Source organism: Chrysochloris asiatica, unplaced genomic scaffold, assembly GCF_000296735.1.
Source record: "Chrysochloris asiatica unplaced genomic scaffold, ChrAsi1.0 scaffold00030, whole genome shotgun sequence".
Lineage (NCBI taxonomy): Eukaryota > Metazoa > Chordata > Mammalia > Afrosoricida > Chrysochloridae > Chrysochloris > Chrysochloris asiatica.
This window is the reverse complement of record NW_006408548.1, coordinates 1,686,645-1,703,447: the sequence shown is the minus strand read 5'-3', so window position 1 is coordinate 1,703,447 and position 16,803 is coordinate 1,686,645. Positions and strand designations below refer to the sequence as shown.

Sequence of the window (16,803 nt, the reverse complement as noted above, 5' to 3'; positions counted from 1 at the left end):
AGAGAGAGAGAGAGAGAGAGAGAGAGAGAGGAAAGAGGGACACATAGACTTTCATCCATGCTTCCACTTAGGGCTCCAAGTAGGTGACCTGATGCAAACCTCAGCCATTGGGTAATTGTGCCCCTCAAAGATGAGAAACAACATTGTAGTTCCACAGAGTCATGATTCATGAAGGGGTGGGAGGCAGAGGGCCGCAGGAGGACAGTATGAGCTGAGATTCTTAGCCTGGCTTGACTCAAGCTGCAAGAACTTGCCTGTTCAGATTTCCCAGTACTCCCTACCCGCTCGCTGGCCCAAATTAGCCCAGAACAGCTGATCAGCAGCTGGCCACAGCCTTTCTGGGCTGTTTGGTTCCTAAGGCAGCTAATACGTTTCACATACAATTAATTCAAAGACATATGGTTGATTTCAAGCCTGTATCAAATCAAGTCTATCAACACTTGCTTGATAGAAGGTCTCCTCCTTATGGTATCAGAACTAGTTCTAATCCTCTTATTCCTATAAAGTTTAAGAAAGGCCTTTTACATAAAAATGGTTAATTACTGTCCCGATGTGGCGCTGTGGGTTAATGCGCCAGACTGCAAAGCCGTTTGAACTGCAAGGTGGGTGGTTCAAGATCACCAGCTGCTCCTTGGAAACCCTATACAGGGTTGCTATGGGTCGGAATCGGCTTAACAGCACTTAACAACAAATATGGAGTCCTGGTGTGGCACTGTGGGTTAATGTATCAGACTGCAAAGTCGCTTTGAACTGCAAGGCTGGTGGTTCAAGCTCACCAGCTGCTCCTCGGAAACCCTATGTTGTTGCTGTTAAGTACCATGGAGTCGGTTCCGACTCATAGTGACCCTGCACAGGGTTTCCAAGGCTATAAATCTTTACAGGAGCAGAAAGCCTCATCTTTCTCCCACTAACTACTACTTTCTCCCACTAGCTGCGGTTAGCAGCTCAGCTCGTGAACCACTATGCTACCAGGGCTCCTCCCTAGGTTGGAAGACACTCAGAATACAGTGGCTGCAACAATGGGCTCAGACAGACAACGATTATGAAGATGTTGCAGGACCTAGAAACAGTTTTGTTCTCTTGTAAATGGATCACTATGAGTTAGCGCTGACTCCACGGTAACCAACAATTACATCACTGCTGAAATAGGGGGGACATGCTAGACACACTGATCAGTGTCTGAGGAAAACCACATACTGGATGCAGAGAAACTGGGACATTACTACAAACAACCAGCTCTCCCATACCCTGTGAGGAACCACAGGACCCTACCTACAGTCAGTTTGAGTCATGTGTAAAGGCTAATGGAGGGTTTGGGTAAAAAAGGAGTTACAGTGTGACGCTGTAGGATAAGCACTGGACTTCTAACCACGAGATCAGTGGTTCAAACCTACCAGCCGCTCCTTGGAAATCCTACACAGGGCCGCTATGAGTTGGAACCAACTCAATGGCACTTAACAACAACAACAACTCAAAGTATAATCAGTGGGCCCGAAGTAACTGTCCAATGGTCTCCACATGGAATGTCCACATCCATCTGCTTTTTTTGAAAGGCCAACTCTTACTTATCCTTCAAAACCCTTTTCAAATGTTGCTTCCTCTTTGAAACCCTCTTGATTTTCCCAGCGAGAGTCAACAATGGCTCTGTGGGGCCCCCATTTTTTGTTGTTGTTAAGTGCCATCGAGACGGTTCTGACCCATAGCAACCCTGTATAGGGTTTCTGAAGAGCAGCTGATGAGCTTGAACCACAGATCTTGCATTTTCAAACGGCTATGCAGTCTGGTGCATTAACCCACAGCACCACACCAGGACTCCTGGGGCGCTCATGTTGTTGTTGTTAAGTGCCCTCATAGTACATGATAAATAAATAAATTCTACCTTTGTTAACATACAGAAATAAAATCCTCACCACTGGACCAATAAATAACATCATGATAAATGAAGAAAAGGCTTAAGTTGTCAAAGACTTCTTTGCTTGGATCCACTATTAACACTCATGGAAGCAGCAGTCAAGATATCAAATGGCATATTACATTAGACAATTCTGCTGCACAAGACCTCTTTAAAATGTTCAAGAGAACAGAAGTCAGTCTGACGACTAAAGTATGCCTGACCCAAGCCACGGTATTTCCAATTGCCTCATATACGTGTGAAAGTTGGACTGTGAATGAGGAATATCATAGAAGAATTGATGCATTTGAGTATGGTATTGGAGGAGAATATTAAAAGTACTATGAACTGCCAGAAGAACAACAAAAAAAAATGTGTTGGAAGAAGTACAGTCAGAATGCTCCAAGATGGCCAGGCTTTGCCTCATACTTTGGCTATATCATCCGGAGGGATCAATCCCTGGAGAAGGACATCATGCTTGGTAAAGTGGCGGGTCAGTGAAAAAGAGGCAGGCTCCCAACGAGATGGATTGGCACAGTGGCAGCAGCAATGGGCTCAAGAGTAATGATTGTGAGGTTGGTGTTTCGTTCTGTTGTGCTTAAGGTTGCTATGAGTCAGAGCACCTAACAACAACTATTGCAACATCATCCTGTTGAATTATCATTCTTTATGTTTATATCCCTCTGTGGGGGGTGGGGGAGAAAGGGGGCTATGTCTTGTGTGGGGCTCTGTCCCTGGCTGTCAGCAGGGAACTTGTAAATAAGAGCTCAGTGGGGGACTGAATTGAGCTGAAACATGAAAATAGCAGACAGTCTCAACAAGATCACTGAAACCAAATGCAATTCCCTCTAGGTACACACTCAGATATCGGGGTCAGGTGGAGAGAGACACTGAATAGGCAAGAGAGACCCAGGAGGGCAGAGGCCAGAGCCACTGTAGATATTTGGGAGAAGGAAGGAGGCACCAGGGCCCTGCTGAGCATCACAGGAGGCACTGCCCCAGGCTGCCCCTTAGAGGCAGGATTCAGGCTTACAGAGTTACAGACAGCCTTGGGCTGTGATACTGAAGATCACCTGTTTATACCTCTCTCCCATCCACCCCTCAATCAAGGCACTTCTAAAACCCCAGGTAGAGCCTTCCTACCCCTCTTCCAAGTGACACCTTAGCTTCTCTTCACCTCCCAACACTCTTGTCTTCACATCACCAGCCTTGCTGATTCTTCCCCCACTGAAATAGCAGACTCGTTACCAAAACTCCAAAATTCTTCCTCCTGTGTATCGGCTAATACTGAACTGCTAAAATGAGCCTGGGAGTTGAAACTCACCAGTCATTCCTGGAGAAAGGTGAGGCTGTCTGTTCCTGCAAAGATTCACAGCCTCAGAAACCCTGCAGCGTCTCTGTGAGTTGGAAGCAGCTTGACGGCAGTGAGTTTGAGGTTTGGTGCAGTTCAAACCCATCAGGCACTCCAAAGGAGAAATTTGAGGCTGTCTGCTACCATAAAGATCTAGAGTCTTGGAAATCCTATACAGACATGCTGTCAAAGGTACGTGGCGCAGGGTCTAGTACACAGCGCTCAGCAAACTATTATTATTAATGAATCCCACTGTTGACTCCACACATTACTATACTCATTGCTCAGATAGGAATGATAGATGCCCAGAGACCATCAAGAGGCACATTTACAGTCACACAGGTGGCAACAAGATCAAGACTCTCAAGGAGACTCTTGCCACTTCTCTGTGCCCTCTCTTGGGTTTTTTAGCAGAGTCAGCTCAGGCCCCATACTGCTTCAGCTCCTTGGGAGTGAGGCTGTGGTTCTCTTTGCCAGGGCAAGGGGTGGAGTCATAGGTGGCCAGCCATCTGAAAGCGCAGACAACGCAAACAACGTCCCAGGTTGAGCTCAGCCCCTCTGGTCTCTAAAAGCACCAAAAGTGAGGTCTGCTCCACTCCCATTCAAGACCCTCCCACACCTTCTTCTCTGCTCTACCCTCTCACTCTCTTTCCCCAACCCACTCAGACTGCCATCCAAAGGGAAGATTTGTATTGCTATTAATCAAGTCTTTAAAAAAAAAAAAAAAGTTAAGTCAGAAGCCTAAAGGTAGACTATTAACATAGGCCAAGAACATAAAAGAACCCACAATTGCTTATCAGACAAGAGCATGGTCATTAACCGTCCATCTCATTGCAATTTCTGGCCAGTAGGCCAAGCTTCAGATGTTTTTCTGACCAAGAATGAACACTTCCCTCTTGTCCACCCTTTGCCACTGTTCTCCAGGGTGCCTGGGCCAGTCCTGCTCAAACCCAGCTTCCTTGGGCAGGTAGCAAGCAGACTACTCTGGAAAGTACATTGTTGTTGTTGTTAGGTGCCATCAAGTCAGTACCAACTTATATAGCAACCCTATGCACAGCAGTATGAAACACTGCCTGATCCTGGGCCAACCTCACAATCATTGCTACACTTGAGCCCATTGATGCTGCCACTGTGCCAATCATCTCATTGGGGGTCTTCTTCTTTTTCTTTGACCCTCCACTTTACCAAACATATCCTTCTCCAGTGACTGGTCCCTCCTGATAATATGTCCAAAGTATGAGAGACGAAGTCTTGCCATCTTGGCCTCCAAGGAGCCCTCTGGTTGTACTTCTTCTAACACAGCCCTATTTTTACTTTTGGCAGTCCATAGCACTTTCAATATTCTCTTCTAACACCATAACTCAAAAGCATCAAATCTTCTACAGTCTTCCTTATTCACTATCCAGCTTTCGCATGCATGTGAGGTTATTACAAATACCATGGCTTGGGTCAGGCGCACCTTAGTCCTCAAGCTGACATCTTTGCTCTTCAACACTTTAAAGAAGTCTTGTGCAGCAGATTTGCCCAATGCAATACCTTGTTTGATTTCCTGACCTCTGCTTTCATGAGTATTGATGGTTGATCCAAGCAAGAGGGTACATAGTTTTGCAGAAATAGGGAGGGATTGGGAAGCTCATTTTACAGATGGGGAAGCATTCTCCAGTGCATTCTAACACCCCCTGAGAAGCATTTGGTTACTCCCAGTGACAGGGCACTCAATACTTTGGTCTGTTGTTGTATGTTTCTACTCTGAATCCAAGTCTACACACCCATCCCTAAGCATTTCGGACCATCTCCTCCTCCCACATTCCAGATATTTGTTCAGCTAACATTGATTGTATCCCTGTGGATGTCTGTTCTGTGCTGGGCACTGGGGACACATCAGTAAACAGGACAGGGTGGGTCCCCGTCACCACAGACCTCATGGTCCACCTCTCTGGCCATTACAAGCTTCTCCTGCACATACAGCCTTCCCTGGACACCCCACCTATTCTCTAGTAAGTTCAGCTGTTACCTCCCCATCCTCTCCAGCCAAGATCTAGAGAGAAAAAGGCCCATCTGCTCGACCAGGAATAACTGCAGAGAGCCTCAAAGTCAGTCTCAAGGAAGGATGCAAGCAAAACCTTTAAAAAGTAGAAATGAGGGGTGTGCAGACAGAAGGATGACACTTACCATGTGTCCCTAGGTGTCATGGGTCATTGAATTCTCAAGACAACATGTAGGGTGGGCTTTGCTGTCCTCAGACAGAGGAGGAAGCTGAAGCTCAGAGAGGTGAAGCAATATGCTCAAGGACACACAGGAGGAAGTGGCAGAGTCAAGCCAAACACAGGACTTCTGCAGGTGCTAATTGGCTGGGTCAGGTCTACAGGCAACTTCCCTCCCGTCCAACTAGACAGGGCCTCCATCCTTCCCAAACCCTGTTCGGTGGAGGTTCCAGGTCATATCTGGGCATGTTCTTGCTCCAGTAGAAATCAACACGTTTGAGAGAAAAGAACATTATTCCAAAAGACAGATGTGGTGTATCTACAAAATGTGAATGAGACTGATTTTGGTTTTTTAAGTCCAGAAATTTCTTCTCTAGGTTCCCAGACATCTGAAAAGGGCTAATAGACAGCTACTGCACTTGGCCTTCTGGTGTGGACAGGTGGTCCACCATACCACACATAACCACCTGCCCCCCTGGAATGGACACATCACAGAGAAGACTCTGGAAAGGGAAAACTAGAGACAGATACATGAGTCCAACCAGCATCAATCAACCCCTGGGAAAGCAAACACACTCTCCTCTCCCCTCTTAACTCCCATTTCATTGTTCATCTCCTTCCTAACCACCCCTGGGTCAGAACACCCCAGGGTCAGAACCTCCCTACAGTAAGAACTACCTTCAGTCACAAATCCTGGGATTAGCAGTAAAGCAGACTCCACTGGGTTCAAAGGAGAGAGAGGGTTGGTAGCAACCTATGTCTGTGGAAATCGATTCTGAAGGATACATACTAAGCTCGCCAACCTGGTAGCGTAGTGATTATGAATCGGGCTGTGAACCACAAGGTCAGCAGTTCGAAACTACCAGTGGCTCCGCAGGAGAAAGATGAGGATTTCTGCTCCCGTAAAGATTTACAGCCTCGGAAACCCTGTTCAGGGTCGCTATGGGTCAGAACCGACTCGACGGCACTTAACAACAACAATAACAACACCCTTCTATGGAAATCCCCTTTACTAGGTCCACCAAATCAAGGTCCCCAGAAGCAGTCTGAATGCCTTGAGGGGCTGACCTCCTGAAATCACTAGGATGCTTCTCTTGGTTTTGTTTTGACTTTTTCTCACACTGAATTTTGGTGTTTTTTTAGACAATGGAAATACTAAAACTGAGAGTTTGCTTGGCGCTTGTGAGTCTCAGAGCCAAGGTGCAGCGACCTATACATGTACAGGATATACATGATATAGATATACATCAATATCACTGTTATTGGTCCTACTAATATCACTATTAGGAGGTGCCGCAGATTAAGCATTGTGGTGCCAAATGAAAGTCTGGTAGTTCAAACCCACCAGTCCTTTTGTGGGAGAAAGATGAGGGCTATCTGCTCCCGCAAAGATTTACAGCCTCAGAAAACATGTGGGGAAGTTCTACTCTGTCGGCATCAGTAGGTTCTTTATTATTATATTACTATTATTTTCCTCCACCACTTGTCTGCCAGTTTGTCATATTGCAGTGGTTTGTCTGTTGCTGTGATGCTGGAAGCTATGCCGCCAGTATTTTAAATACCAGCAGGGTCACCCATGATGCATCGGTTTTAGTGGAGCTTCTAGACAAAGACAGACTAGGAAGAAGGAGAGGCGAACCACTTCTGAATGGCTTGCCACTGAAAACCTTACGAATGAATAGCAGCAGAACACTGTCAGATACAGTGCCAGAAGATGAGTCACTCAGGTTGGAAGGCACTCAAAATATGACTGGGGAAGAGCTGCCACTTCAGAGTAGAGTTCACATTAATGGTGTGAATGGAGCAAAGCTTTCAAGACCTTCATTTGCTGAAGGGGCACAACTCAAAATGGGAAGAAATAGCTGGAAACATCCATTAATGGTCAGAACATGAAATACATGAAGTATGAACCTAGGAAAATTGGATGTCATCAAAAATGAAATAGAACCCCCTTCTAAGACTAAGACTCAATGGGAATGCATGCTCTGATTGGTGATCACGCTCGTCACTGATAAGGGGAAGGGAAAAACAGCAATGAAGCTGCAAGCTAAGCCCTACAATGTTCAATAGACTCCTGTGAACCCGGGTGGAGACCTGGTTGGCCAGCAGTGTGGCAAGACCTGGGGACTCTTGGGCCCAGAGTCAGTGACACAGCCACAGAGGACTAGAGTGGAGAGTGAAGCGTCCAGCTGATAAGAAGAGAGGGCATATGCACAAGAACACCCACACTTGCAGATAATACCCACTTGACTTGGCTTCAATGACTGGATGATCACAGCTCAACCAGAAGAAGAAAGAAGAGGAAAAAAGAGTAATCTGACACAATTTGATGAACCTGACCTACATCTATGGATGCAGTAGCTCAAAAGAGGGAACGAATCCTTACAGCAAGGATCAGTCCTACCCCCTCCATACACAGAGTAGACAGGGATGAGAAACTTGGACGTTGGCTACCCAAAATGGGGGGAGGGGGGCTGCCTACAAAGGCAAGAAGTGACTGGCTTACAAGCTTTCAAGAGGGAACCTAGATTCAGAGGGCATGAAAGAAGGTAAAATCTCCACTGAGTAGTATCCAATCTGTCTAGGCAGGGCTGATGAAATGAAATGTGGATAGGTCTCTTGTGATACAATAGTGAATACTTATTATCAGGACTGCTTGTGATGGTTGGAAATATAAAGGTAGACATTTTGTAGCAAGGAGGGGAGTGATTAACTTTTCAGCATAGGAGCGGAGGTCCCTGGGACCATCAAGGGAGAAGAGCAGAGAGTGGTACCCTACCCAGAGAAGCAGTAATGCCTGAGATGGAGGCAGAGACAAAGACGTGGAGAGATGGAGCAGTTGGGGACTTCAGACCCAGAGAGGGAGAGGAGCTGTGTTCTGAGGACCAGGGGGTAGGCTTGTAGTGTATACCCTTTGGTTGGTTGGTGATGCATGGAGGGGATTGTAACCATAGCAATGAAATGATATACGATAGGTTGAATGTAAAACTAATGTTCTCCCATGTAAACTATTACATAATTCACAATAAAACATTAAAAAAAAAAAAAAAGAAATTGAATGCAGAAAGATCAATATTTATTCTAGGCATTAGTGTCACGACATGGACTGGTACTGACCATTTTGAATCAGACAACCATATGGTCCACATATGACAAATTGAAGAGGAATGATGTCACATTAATCATCAAAAAGAGCATTTTGAGATCTATCTTGAAGCACAATGCTGTCTGGATAGGATAATATCTATATGCCTAGAAGAAAGACCTGGTGTAGTGATGTAGGATAAGTACTGGACTGCAAATCATAAGGTCGGCAGTTCAATCCCACCAGCTGCTCCTCAGAAACCCTATACAGGGTCACTATGAGTCAAAATTGACTTGATGGCACTTAACAACAACAAGAAGGAAGACCAGTTAATACTACTATTATCAAATTTATACACCAACCATGAAAGCCAGTGATGATGAAATTGAAGAATGCTACCAACTTCTTCAGTCTGAAATGGATCAATCATGCCATCAAAATGCATTGATAATAACTGCTGATTGGAACGTGAACGTTAGAAACAAAGAGGAAGGATCAGTAGTTGGAAAATATGGCCTTAACATATTTTCCTAAATTGGAAATGATGCTGGAGATTGCACGATAGAATTTGCAAGACCAATGGCTTATTTATTGCAAACATCTTTTTTTCAACAACATAAAGGCGATTATACAGCTGGGCCTCACCAGATGGAATACACAGGAATTAAATTGACTACATTTGTGGGAAGAGATAAAGGAGAAGTTCAATAGGATCGGTCAAAACAAGGCCAAGAGCCAACTGTGGGACAGACCAGACCATCATTTGCTCATATACAAGTTTAGGCTGAAGCTGAAGAAAATAAATACAACTCCACAAGAGTCAAAATATATCTTTCCAGAATACAGAGAAAGACCATTTCAAGAACAGATTTGATGCATTAGATACTAATGGCCAAAGACCAGAAGAACTGTGGGAAGACATGAAAAACACCAACCATGAAGAAAACAAAAGGTCATTAAAAAGATGGGAAGAAAATATCAAAATGGTTGTCAGAAGAGACTTTGAAACTTGAACTTTAAATAGCTATAGGGAATTGAAGACATGATGAAATGAAAGAACCGAAAAGAAAACTTCAAAGGGCAGCTTTGGAAACCAAAAGGGTAGAACATTCTCAGCATTCCTAAAGCTGAAAGAACTGAGAGAAAATTTCAAGCCTTGGGTTGCAATATTGAAAGGTTCTATGGGCAAAACACTGATTAATGCAGGAAGCAACAAAAGACGATGGAAGAAATACAGCGTCACTATACCAAAAATAATTGATCAATACTCAAAAATATGATCAAGAACCGAGATATGAAAAGAAGTCCAAGCTGTACTAAAGGCATTGGCAAAAAACAAGGCTTTAGGATCTAATGGAATACAAATTGAAGTATTTCACCAAACTGATGTAGACTTGGAGTTGCTCACTCATCTATGCCAAGAAATATGGAGAGAGAGCTACCTGGCCAACTGATTAGAAGAGATCCATATTTGTGTCCACTCTAAAGAGAAGTAACCCATTGGAATGTGGAAATCATCAAACAATATCATTATATCACATGCAAGTAAAATTTTGCTGAAGATAATTTTTAAAACTTGCACCAGTACATCGACAGGGAGCTGTTGGAAATTCAAGTTGGATTTAGAAGAGGATGTGGTGTGAGGGATATCATTACTGACGTCAGATGGATCTTGGCTGAAAACAGAGAATACCAGAAATATGTTTCCTTGTGCTTTACTGACTTTTACTGATTACGATGAGGCATTCAATTATGTGAATAACATTATAAAGAATGTATATTCCAAAACACTCCATTGTGCTCATGAGGAAACTGTACATAGACCCATAGACCAAAAGGCAGTCATTCAAACAGAACAAGGGGACATTGAATGGTTTATAATCAGGAAAGGTGTTCACCAGGGTTGTAGTTTTTCATCATACTTATTCAATCTGTACGCTGAGCAAATCATCCCAGAACTGGATTATATGAAGAAAAAGGTGGTATCAGGATTAGAGGAAGACTTGTTAACGGCTGGAAGTGAAAAAGACTTAAAGTGCTTACTGATGAAGATAAAAGACTATATAGTCTTCAGTATGGAGTACATCTCAGACATCAAGAAAACAAAAATTCTCACAACTGGACCATTAACAATAATAATAAACAAATAAAATGTAGAAAAAAATTGAGGTTCGAAGGCTTCATTTTGCTTGGATCCACAATCAACACTCATGGAAGCAGCAGTCAATAAATTAATGCATTACATTAGGTAAATCTGCTACTAAAGATCTCCTTAAATTGTTAAAGAGCAAAGATGTCATTTTGATGACAAAGGTTTGTTTGACTGACCCAAGCCATATTTTTTTAATTGCCTCATATGCAGGTAAAAGTTGGATGATGAATACAGAAGACTGTAGAAGAATCGAAGCATTTGGATTAATTACAGTGTTGGCGAAGAACACTGACCTGTGTTGGAAGAAGTACATCTGGACTGCTCCTTAGAACCAAGTGTAGTGAGACATCGTCTCTCATACTTCGGACATGTTATCAGCAAAGACCAGTCTCTGGAGAATGACATCATACTTGGTAAAGTGGAAAGCCAACAAAAAGTAGGAGAATCTCCATAATATGGATTGACAAAACGGTAGCAACAATGGACTCAAATACAACAATTGTGAGGATAGGGCAAGTCCTGGCAGTGTTTCATTCTGTTGTGCACATAAACAACATGATTTTTCTAAGCTCCTTGCAAACCCTCTACAGGGTCGCTATGGGTCAAAATTGACTCAATGGCACTTAACAACAACAAAGGTCCCTGGATGGTGCAATGGTTTGCATTCAACTACTAAACTTGTTCCCTTGTGGTGCTATAGGATAAGCATGGGATTGCTAACCGCAAGGTAGGCAGTTCAAACCCACCAGCTGCTCCTCAGAAACGCTAACAAGGTCACTATGAGTTGGAACCGACTTGATGGCAGTTAAAAACAGCAACACCACCAAGCTGGAAGTGAACAGTTTGAAGCCCGGGAAAGAAAAGCCTGTCAGCCTACTTCTGTAAAGTTGACAGCCAAGAAAACCCTACTGAGCAGTTTTACCCTATAACACAGGGTCAGCCTAAGTTATCATTGATTCCATGACAACAGCTTTGGTTTGGGGGGCGGTTATTCTTTTCCTAGCCTGTCCTCTCTTTAATCCCAATTTCCTCATATCTATTTTCTTGCCCTGTTACCTGAAATTTTGTGCCTTTCCCCAAGTTATTTTTGAAGCAAGATGAATCTTAAGCCCATATTGATGGTGCTTGACTTGGTGGTGAAGTTATGAGTGCTGAGCGAAGGGGGTGAGAAAGCCAGGGGGAGGGAGTTCAAGGGAAAGGCATGTAAAAGGAACACCTGTGCTTCTAGAAGATGCCAGAGAGAGGGCACACTGATGGAGGGAGGGACCTAGGGTCCTGCCATGGGCCAGGAGGTCCAAGCTGTTCTGGCTGGAGTGGTCTGCCACCCTCTCTGTTGCCTTTTATCTGACATTAGTGTTTAATGGGCTGCCAGCCCTCCAGGAGTTTTCATGATGAAACAGACAGACAGGAAGATTGTCTGCCTTTGCCTCTGTCCCTCTGTCTCCCTTTGAACCAGCTCCACCCAGGGGCTTCCTTGAATCATGTCAGCTAGTTAGCAGTGGGCTCCCTGGGAGCTGAGCTGAGCAAGTCACCCTGATGCAGTTCTTGTGAATTCTGGGCATGTGTTCCGCTCTTCCATTCAGAATCTCTTGAGTAACCTGAGACTATTTCTCTTTTATTCCCTCCATAAGACTTGCTGAGATCCTCCAGAGTGACTACAAACATATTTCTGAGGCCCAGCCTGCTATTGGTTGGCACTTACATAAATTAATACCAAGTAGGCACAAGGAAGTGTTGCGTCCACCCTCATCCTGACTCTCTAGGGCAGCGCCCCACAGGTCTCTCAAACTTGGATGAGATCAAGCTCCTGGCAACTCAGGGCGGCAGGGGACGCCGTACTGGCAGCAACAGCATCATAAATTCCTCTGCTGACCTGCCCCCAGTAGAGAATGCCAAGCAGGTATTCTGGTTTTGCACGTGAATCCTCCCACCACCTCGACCTTTGCTTAGAATTAGCAAAGAAGCAAACGGAAGTAGGGTGTGATGTCCCTAAAGTCCATTTATCCCAGACTCCTTGAGCCTGGGCAGATCTACTGCAGATCTCAACTGCTAGGAAGTCCTCGGGGACCACATATGCATAAAGGCCATTATTTTCCATTTTAGCGACTCTCTTTTTCATTTATTTCTGTTTAGTTTTTTAGATTAGATAAGGGAATTCTCTGGAGTACTTTCAAAATGTAGAAAAGAACCAAACATCATTCAATGAGTTACATATAAGTTGACCATATAATGTCATTCTCTAGGGAGGACAGAAAGTGTGAGAAAAGGGATAGCAGGAGAGGGGGTGGACACCAAGGATTCCCTAGAGGAGGCACAGGACAGGGGACGGGAAAGAGACACACAGTCAGGAGAGCTGACAAGGAATGTAGAGGAACTCAGAGTATCCGTGGAATGAATTAACTGAATGCTGAAATGTGCTCATTCTAAAATTAAGAAACTAAGAATCAAATGGGAGAAAGATTCACTGCTGGCTCACTGGAGGGAGAGCTGGACCTCAGGTCTTCCCCATGTCTGCTCTAAACATCCTTCTCATTTCCTCACAGCTGGTATTTGAGTCTGCTCAAATACCTGGGTCTACCTTCTTCCAATACTGCCAAGTAAACAAGTGTGGCTGGATGCCTCACTTAGAAACAGTCTCCGCTGGCTTGTGCCCAGCCCTATTCCCTCCTCGCATGCTCTGAGCAGTCCTTATCCACCACAGACACTCAAGAAATATGGTATGGCAAGTGACCTGGCCACAATAGAAAACACTGGACTAATAAGAGAAAGCTCAGAAAAGCCAGAGCAGTCTAGGGCTTCAGGAAGGGAGCAAAGTTATCAAACTGAAACAAGGCTGGGATTTTGATTTCAGTTTCAACAGTGGTCTTGAATTTGAGACTGTTGGGAGCAACTGTAGACATACCCAGAAAAGATGTATCTCAAGGACAGGAAAGGTGAAAACACAACCTTTGGTCCTTCCTTGTAAGCATTTGAGATTCTCATCATTCCCAGTGCCAACACCAACCATCCCCCCTCCTCTTTCCAAATGAACTTCTGGACTGAGGGGTGTGGGGTGGGGGGAGCTGCCTGGATCTCCAGTCTCAAGCCCTGGGGTGCTCTTTGTTTCCCCAAAACCATCCCCTGCCCCCATCCCCAATCCTAATCTCCACCCTGCCTCCCAACACCTTCCAAACTCTACAACCAGCCAACAACAAGGGACAGCCAGCCAGGGGCGGAGAAGGAATGGGCAGCCAGTTCTGCCCACCTGGAGTCCCGCTCCTTCCCTTTCCCCATTCCCAGAGCAGGTGTACCCCAGGTGCTGAAAGTCTCCAGTCTTCCTGCGGCCTTTTATATTCTCCTCTCTACCAGGAAGGGCTCCTAGCCTCCACTTTTCTAAGGAATTCATCTTCACCTCTGCTCAGCACCCTACCAGGTATCATCCAGGTGCTTGGTTGTACGAATCACCCACCTTCCTTGATTACCCCTATCCAAACCAAACCCTTTGAATTGAGGCAGAGAGAGCATAACTTGGAAGCCTCTTAAAGTGGAAGGGGTTTGAGTTTAGGCTGGGTTTTGAAATTTACCTCCACCACATGCTAACTGAGATAAGTGTTTCTGTTCATCAGTTACCTTGTCTTGAACCCCATAATTAGCCCAAGATCTATACTAAGGACTTTGTTGTTGTTAAATGCCCTCGAGTCGGTTCTGACTCATAGTGACCCTGTGGGAAGGTTTTCCAAGGGGAGGCTGGTGAGTTGGAACCGCCGACCTTGCTGCCCAGCGTATTACTTGCATCTTTCTCAGGACATCCCCCTACTGCCCTGGTACTGCTAACACAAAAACACAGAAGAGACATATGTGGTTCTGGGAGGTAGTAGTGTGCCCAAAGTCACTTAGCTGGTGGATGATAAGCCAAAACTTAAAGCCAGCTCTACCCGATTCCAAAACCCGCTGATTCTCTCCAAGGTTCTCCCTAGAACCTTGGACATCCTGTGGCGGCAGCTGAACTGGCGTCCCGCCACGCTCCCTTCTCCTGGTTCCCTCTGCGAGCTACCTTCCTTGGGCGCATCTGCATCCCAGACGCTCCACATCTGCACGAAGAAGAAGGGCGTCCAGCACACAATGAAGGCCAGCACGATGATGAAGGTCATCTTAACGGTGCGGATCTTGGCCTTGGAGATGAGCTTGACACTGCTGACGCGCGCCAGAGGCGTGAGCCCCACGCCGCCTGTGGCCGTGTCCGCCGCCGCCGCTGCCGTCTTAAGCCGCAGGTTCTGCCAGATCTTGAAGCTGATGAGGCCGTAACAAGCGGCGAGCACGAAGACTGGCACGATGTAGACAGCGAGTGTGATCCACGTGACATAGGCCTTAGGACCCCAGGGCTGGATGAAGACCGCCCAGCAGTCAAAGACGCCGTCGGCCACCTCACGCAGGGAAAAGATGTGCACCTGCGGCACGCTGGCCACCAAACAGCCGAGCCACGTGGCCAGCACGGCCAGGCGGTCAGCACGGCGGCGCAAGGAGCGCAGTGGCTGACAGATAGCCAAGCAGCGGTCTAGCGACATTAGCAGCAGCAGGTAGGTGGAGGCGAACATGCCTACCACCTGCAGGTACTTCACTAGGCGGCACAACAGGTCGGGCCCATAAAAGCGGAAGGTGATGTCCCACAGCAGCTGCGGCAGCACCTGAAAGACTGCCACCACCAGGTCAGCGATGCTAAGGTGCTTCATGAAGAAGAAGAGGCGCGAGTGTTTGTGGCGCGTGGTGCGCAGCGCCAGCAGTACGCACGCGTTACCGCTCAGTGCTAAGAAGAGGATGAGGCACAGCACGGCCACCTCCACGCGCGCCAGGGCTTCGTTGCGGCGCGGCGGCCCAGCCGTAAGGTTGCCCTCGGTCCCGGGCAGAGCCACACTGGCGTTGATCGCCGCCTCGGCACTCCAGTTGGCTGCAAGTGCGCCCTCCATGATCTTGGCCTCCGTGCGCCCTTTAAGGTGGGGCGCGGCCGGGCAGGGCCAGATGCGCAGTCCTGACTGCCTGCGGGGTGCCTGGAGCTCCAACTTCCCCAGACCTATGGACAGGTCTGCTGCGTCTAACCCTGAAACAAACCAGGAAAGAGTGAGGAGGAGGCCCTGTTTCTCTCCGGACGCCTGTGTGAAGCAGAGTTCCCCTTCCCAGGAAACCCAAATCATCTGGACCCCAAGACACAATTGTCGGCCCTGAGATTGTTCTTCCACTACCCCAGGAATGTTCGTTTGGGATACCTCTTCTGAGCCACCGCCTTCTCCTTAAGATACTCAGCCCCCTCCAATGGAGTACAGAAAGGGGTCGTAATCAGACACCTTCCTCCAGGACTGGAACTGCCAACCCAGGCACCTACCCCAACGATTCCCAAACTAGCTACCTTGGCTAGGAGCTCTCCACACAGCCACTGCCCACAGCAACCCCAAACCAGCTACCTCCCCTAATAGACACTCTAGTTATGTCCTCAGGAGATTCCTAAACAGCCGCTTGCCTGGGAACCCCTAAGCCATGACCTGCCTCACCCCCCACCTCTTCTCAACCTCCTGTTTCTAAGACGCTCAGGCAGCATCCTCTGAACTTCTTAACAGCCACTTCCGAGGACACCTGTCCAGCTGTCCCTCCTAACTCAATACCTATCTAACCCCGGTTTCCAGGACTTCTGGACTAGACACTAACCGCGGAGATCCTCCCAACCCAGCAGCCTCGAAGGTTCAGGAACTCAAGGGCTCGGCGCTTCGGTCCGGAACAGTGACTTTACAATCTCTCAGAACAACCCGTGCGCTCGCAGAAGCCAAGAGTGCAGGGCACCTCACCAACACCAATTCTGATCCCGACGGCCCCAGCAGCGCTAGCCATGCTCCCAACACACGCTCAGCACCCAACTACCTGCACCGAATCCGCAGGCTGGCCCTTAAAGTTGGCTCCCTAGGGAAGTTGCACTGCCGCTGACCGCCCCAAAGACGCGTGCGCCTGCCGGGCTCAGGTCCAGGCAGCTGCTGGTAGCTCCCAGTGTGACGTTATGCAGTAGTCTCAAACCCTGGTTCCTCGGCTAGAATCCCCTCGCCCGCAACCTGGCTGGGCGCCGGATGGATTCAGAAGGCTTGCGAGGAGCGCTGCCGA

At 46.8% G+C, this 16,803-nt stretch overlaps 1 protein-coding gene across 1 annotated transcript in view; it reads right to left on the bottom strand.

Moving 5' to 3' along the window:
• Positions 1 to 15,626, bottom strand: part of LOC102842443 (oxytocin receptor-like) — a 35,242-nt gene extending 19,616 nt beyond the window's left edge. Inside the window, exon 1 of the mRNA XM_006851575.1 lies at positions 14,717 to 15,626. Coding sequence (XP_006851637.1) covers positions 14,717 to 15,626 — 910 coding nt within the window. The remainder of the gene's footprint in view (positions 1 to 14,716) is intronic.
• Between the last annotated feature and the right edge of the window lie 1,177 nt (positions 15,627 to 16,803).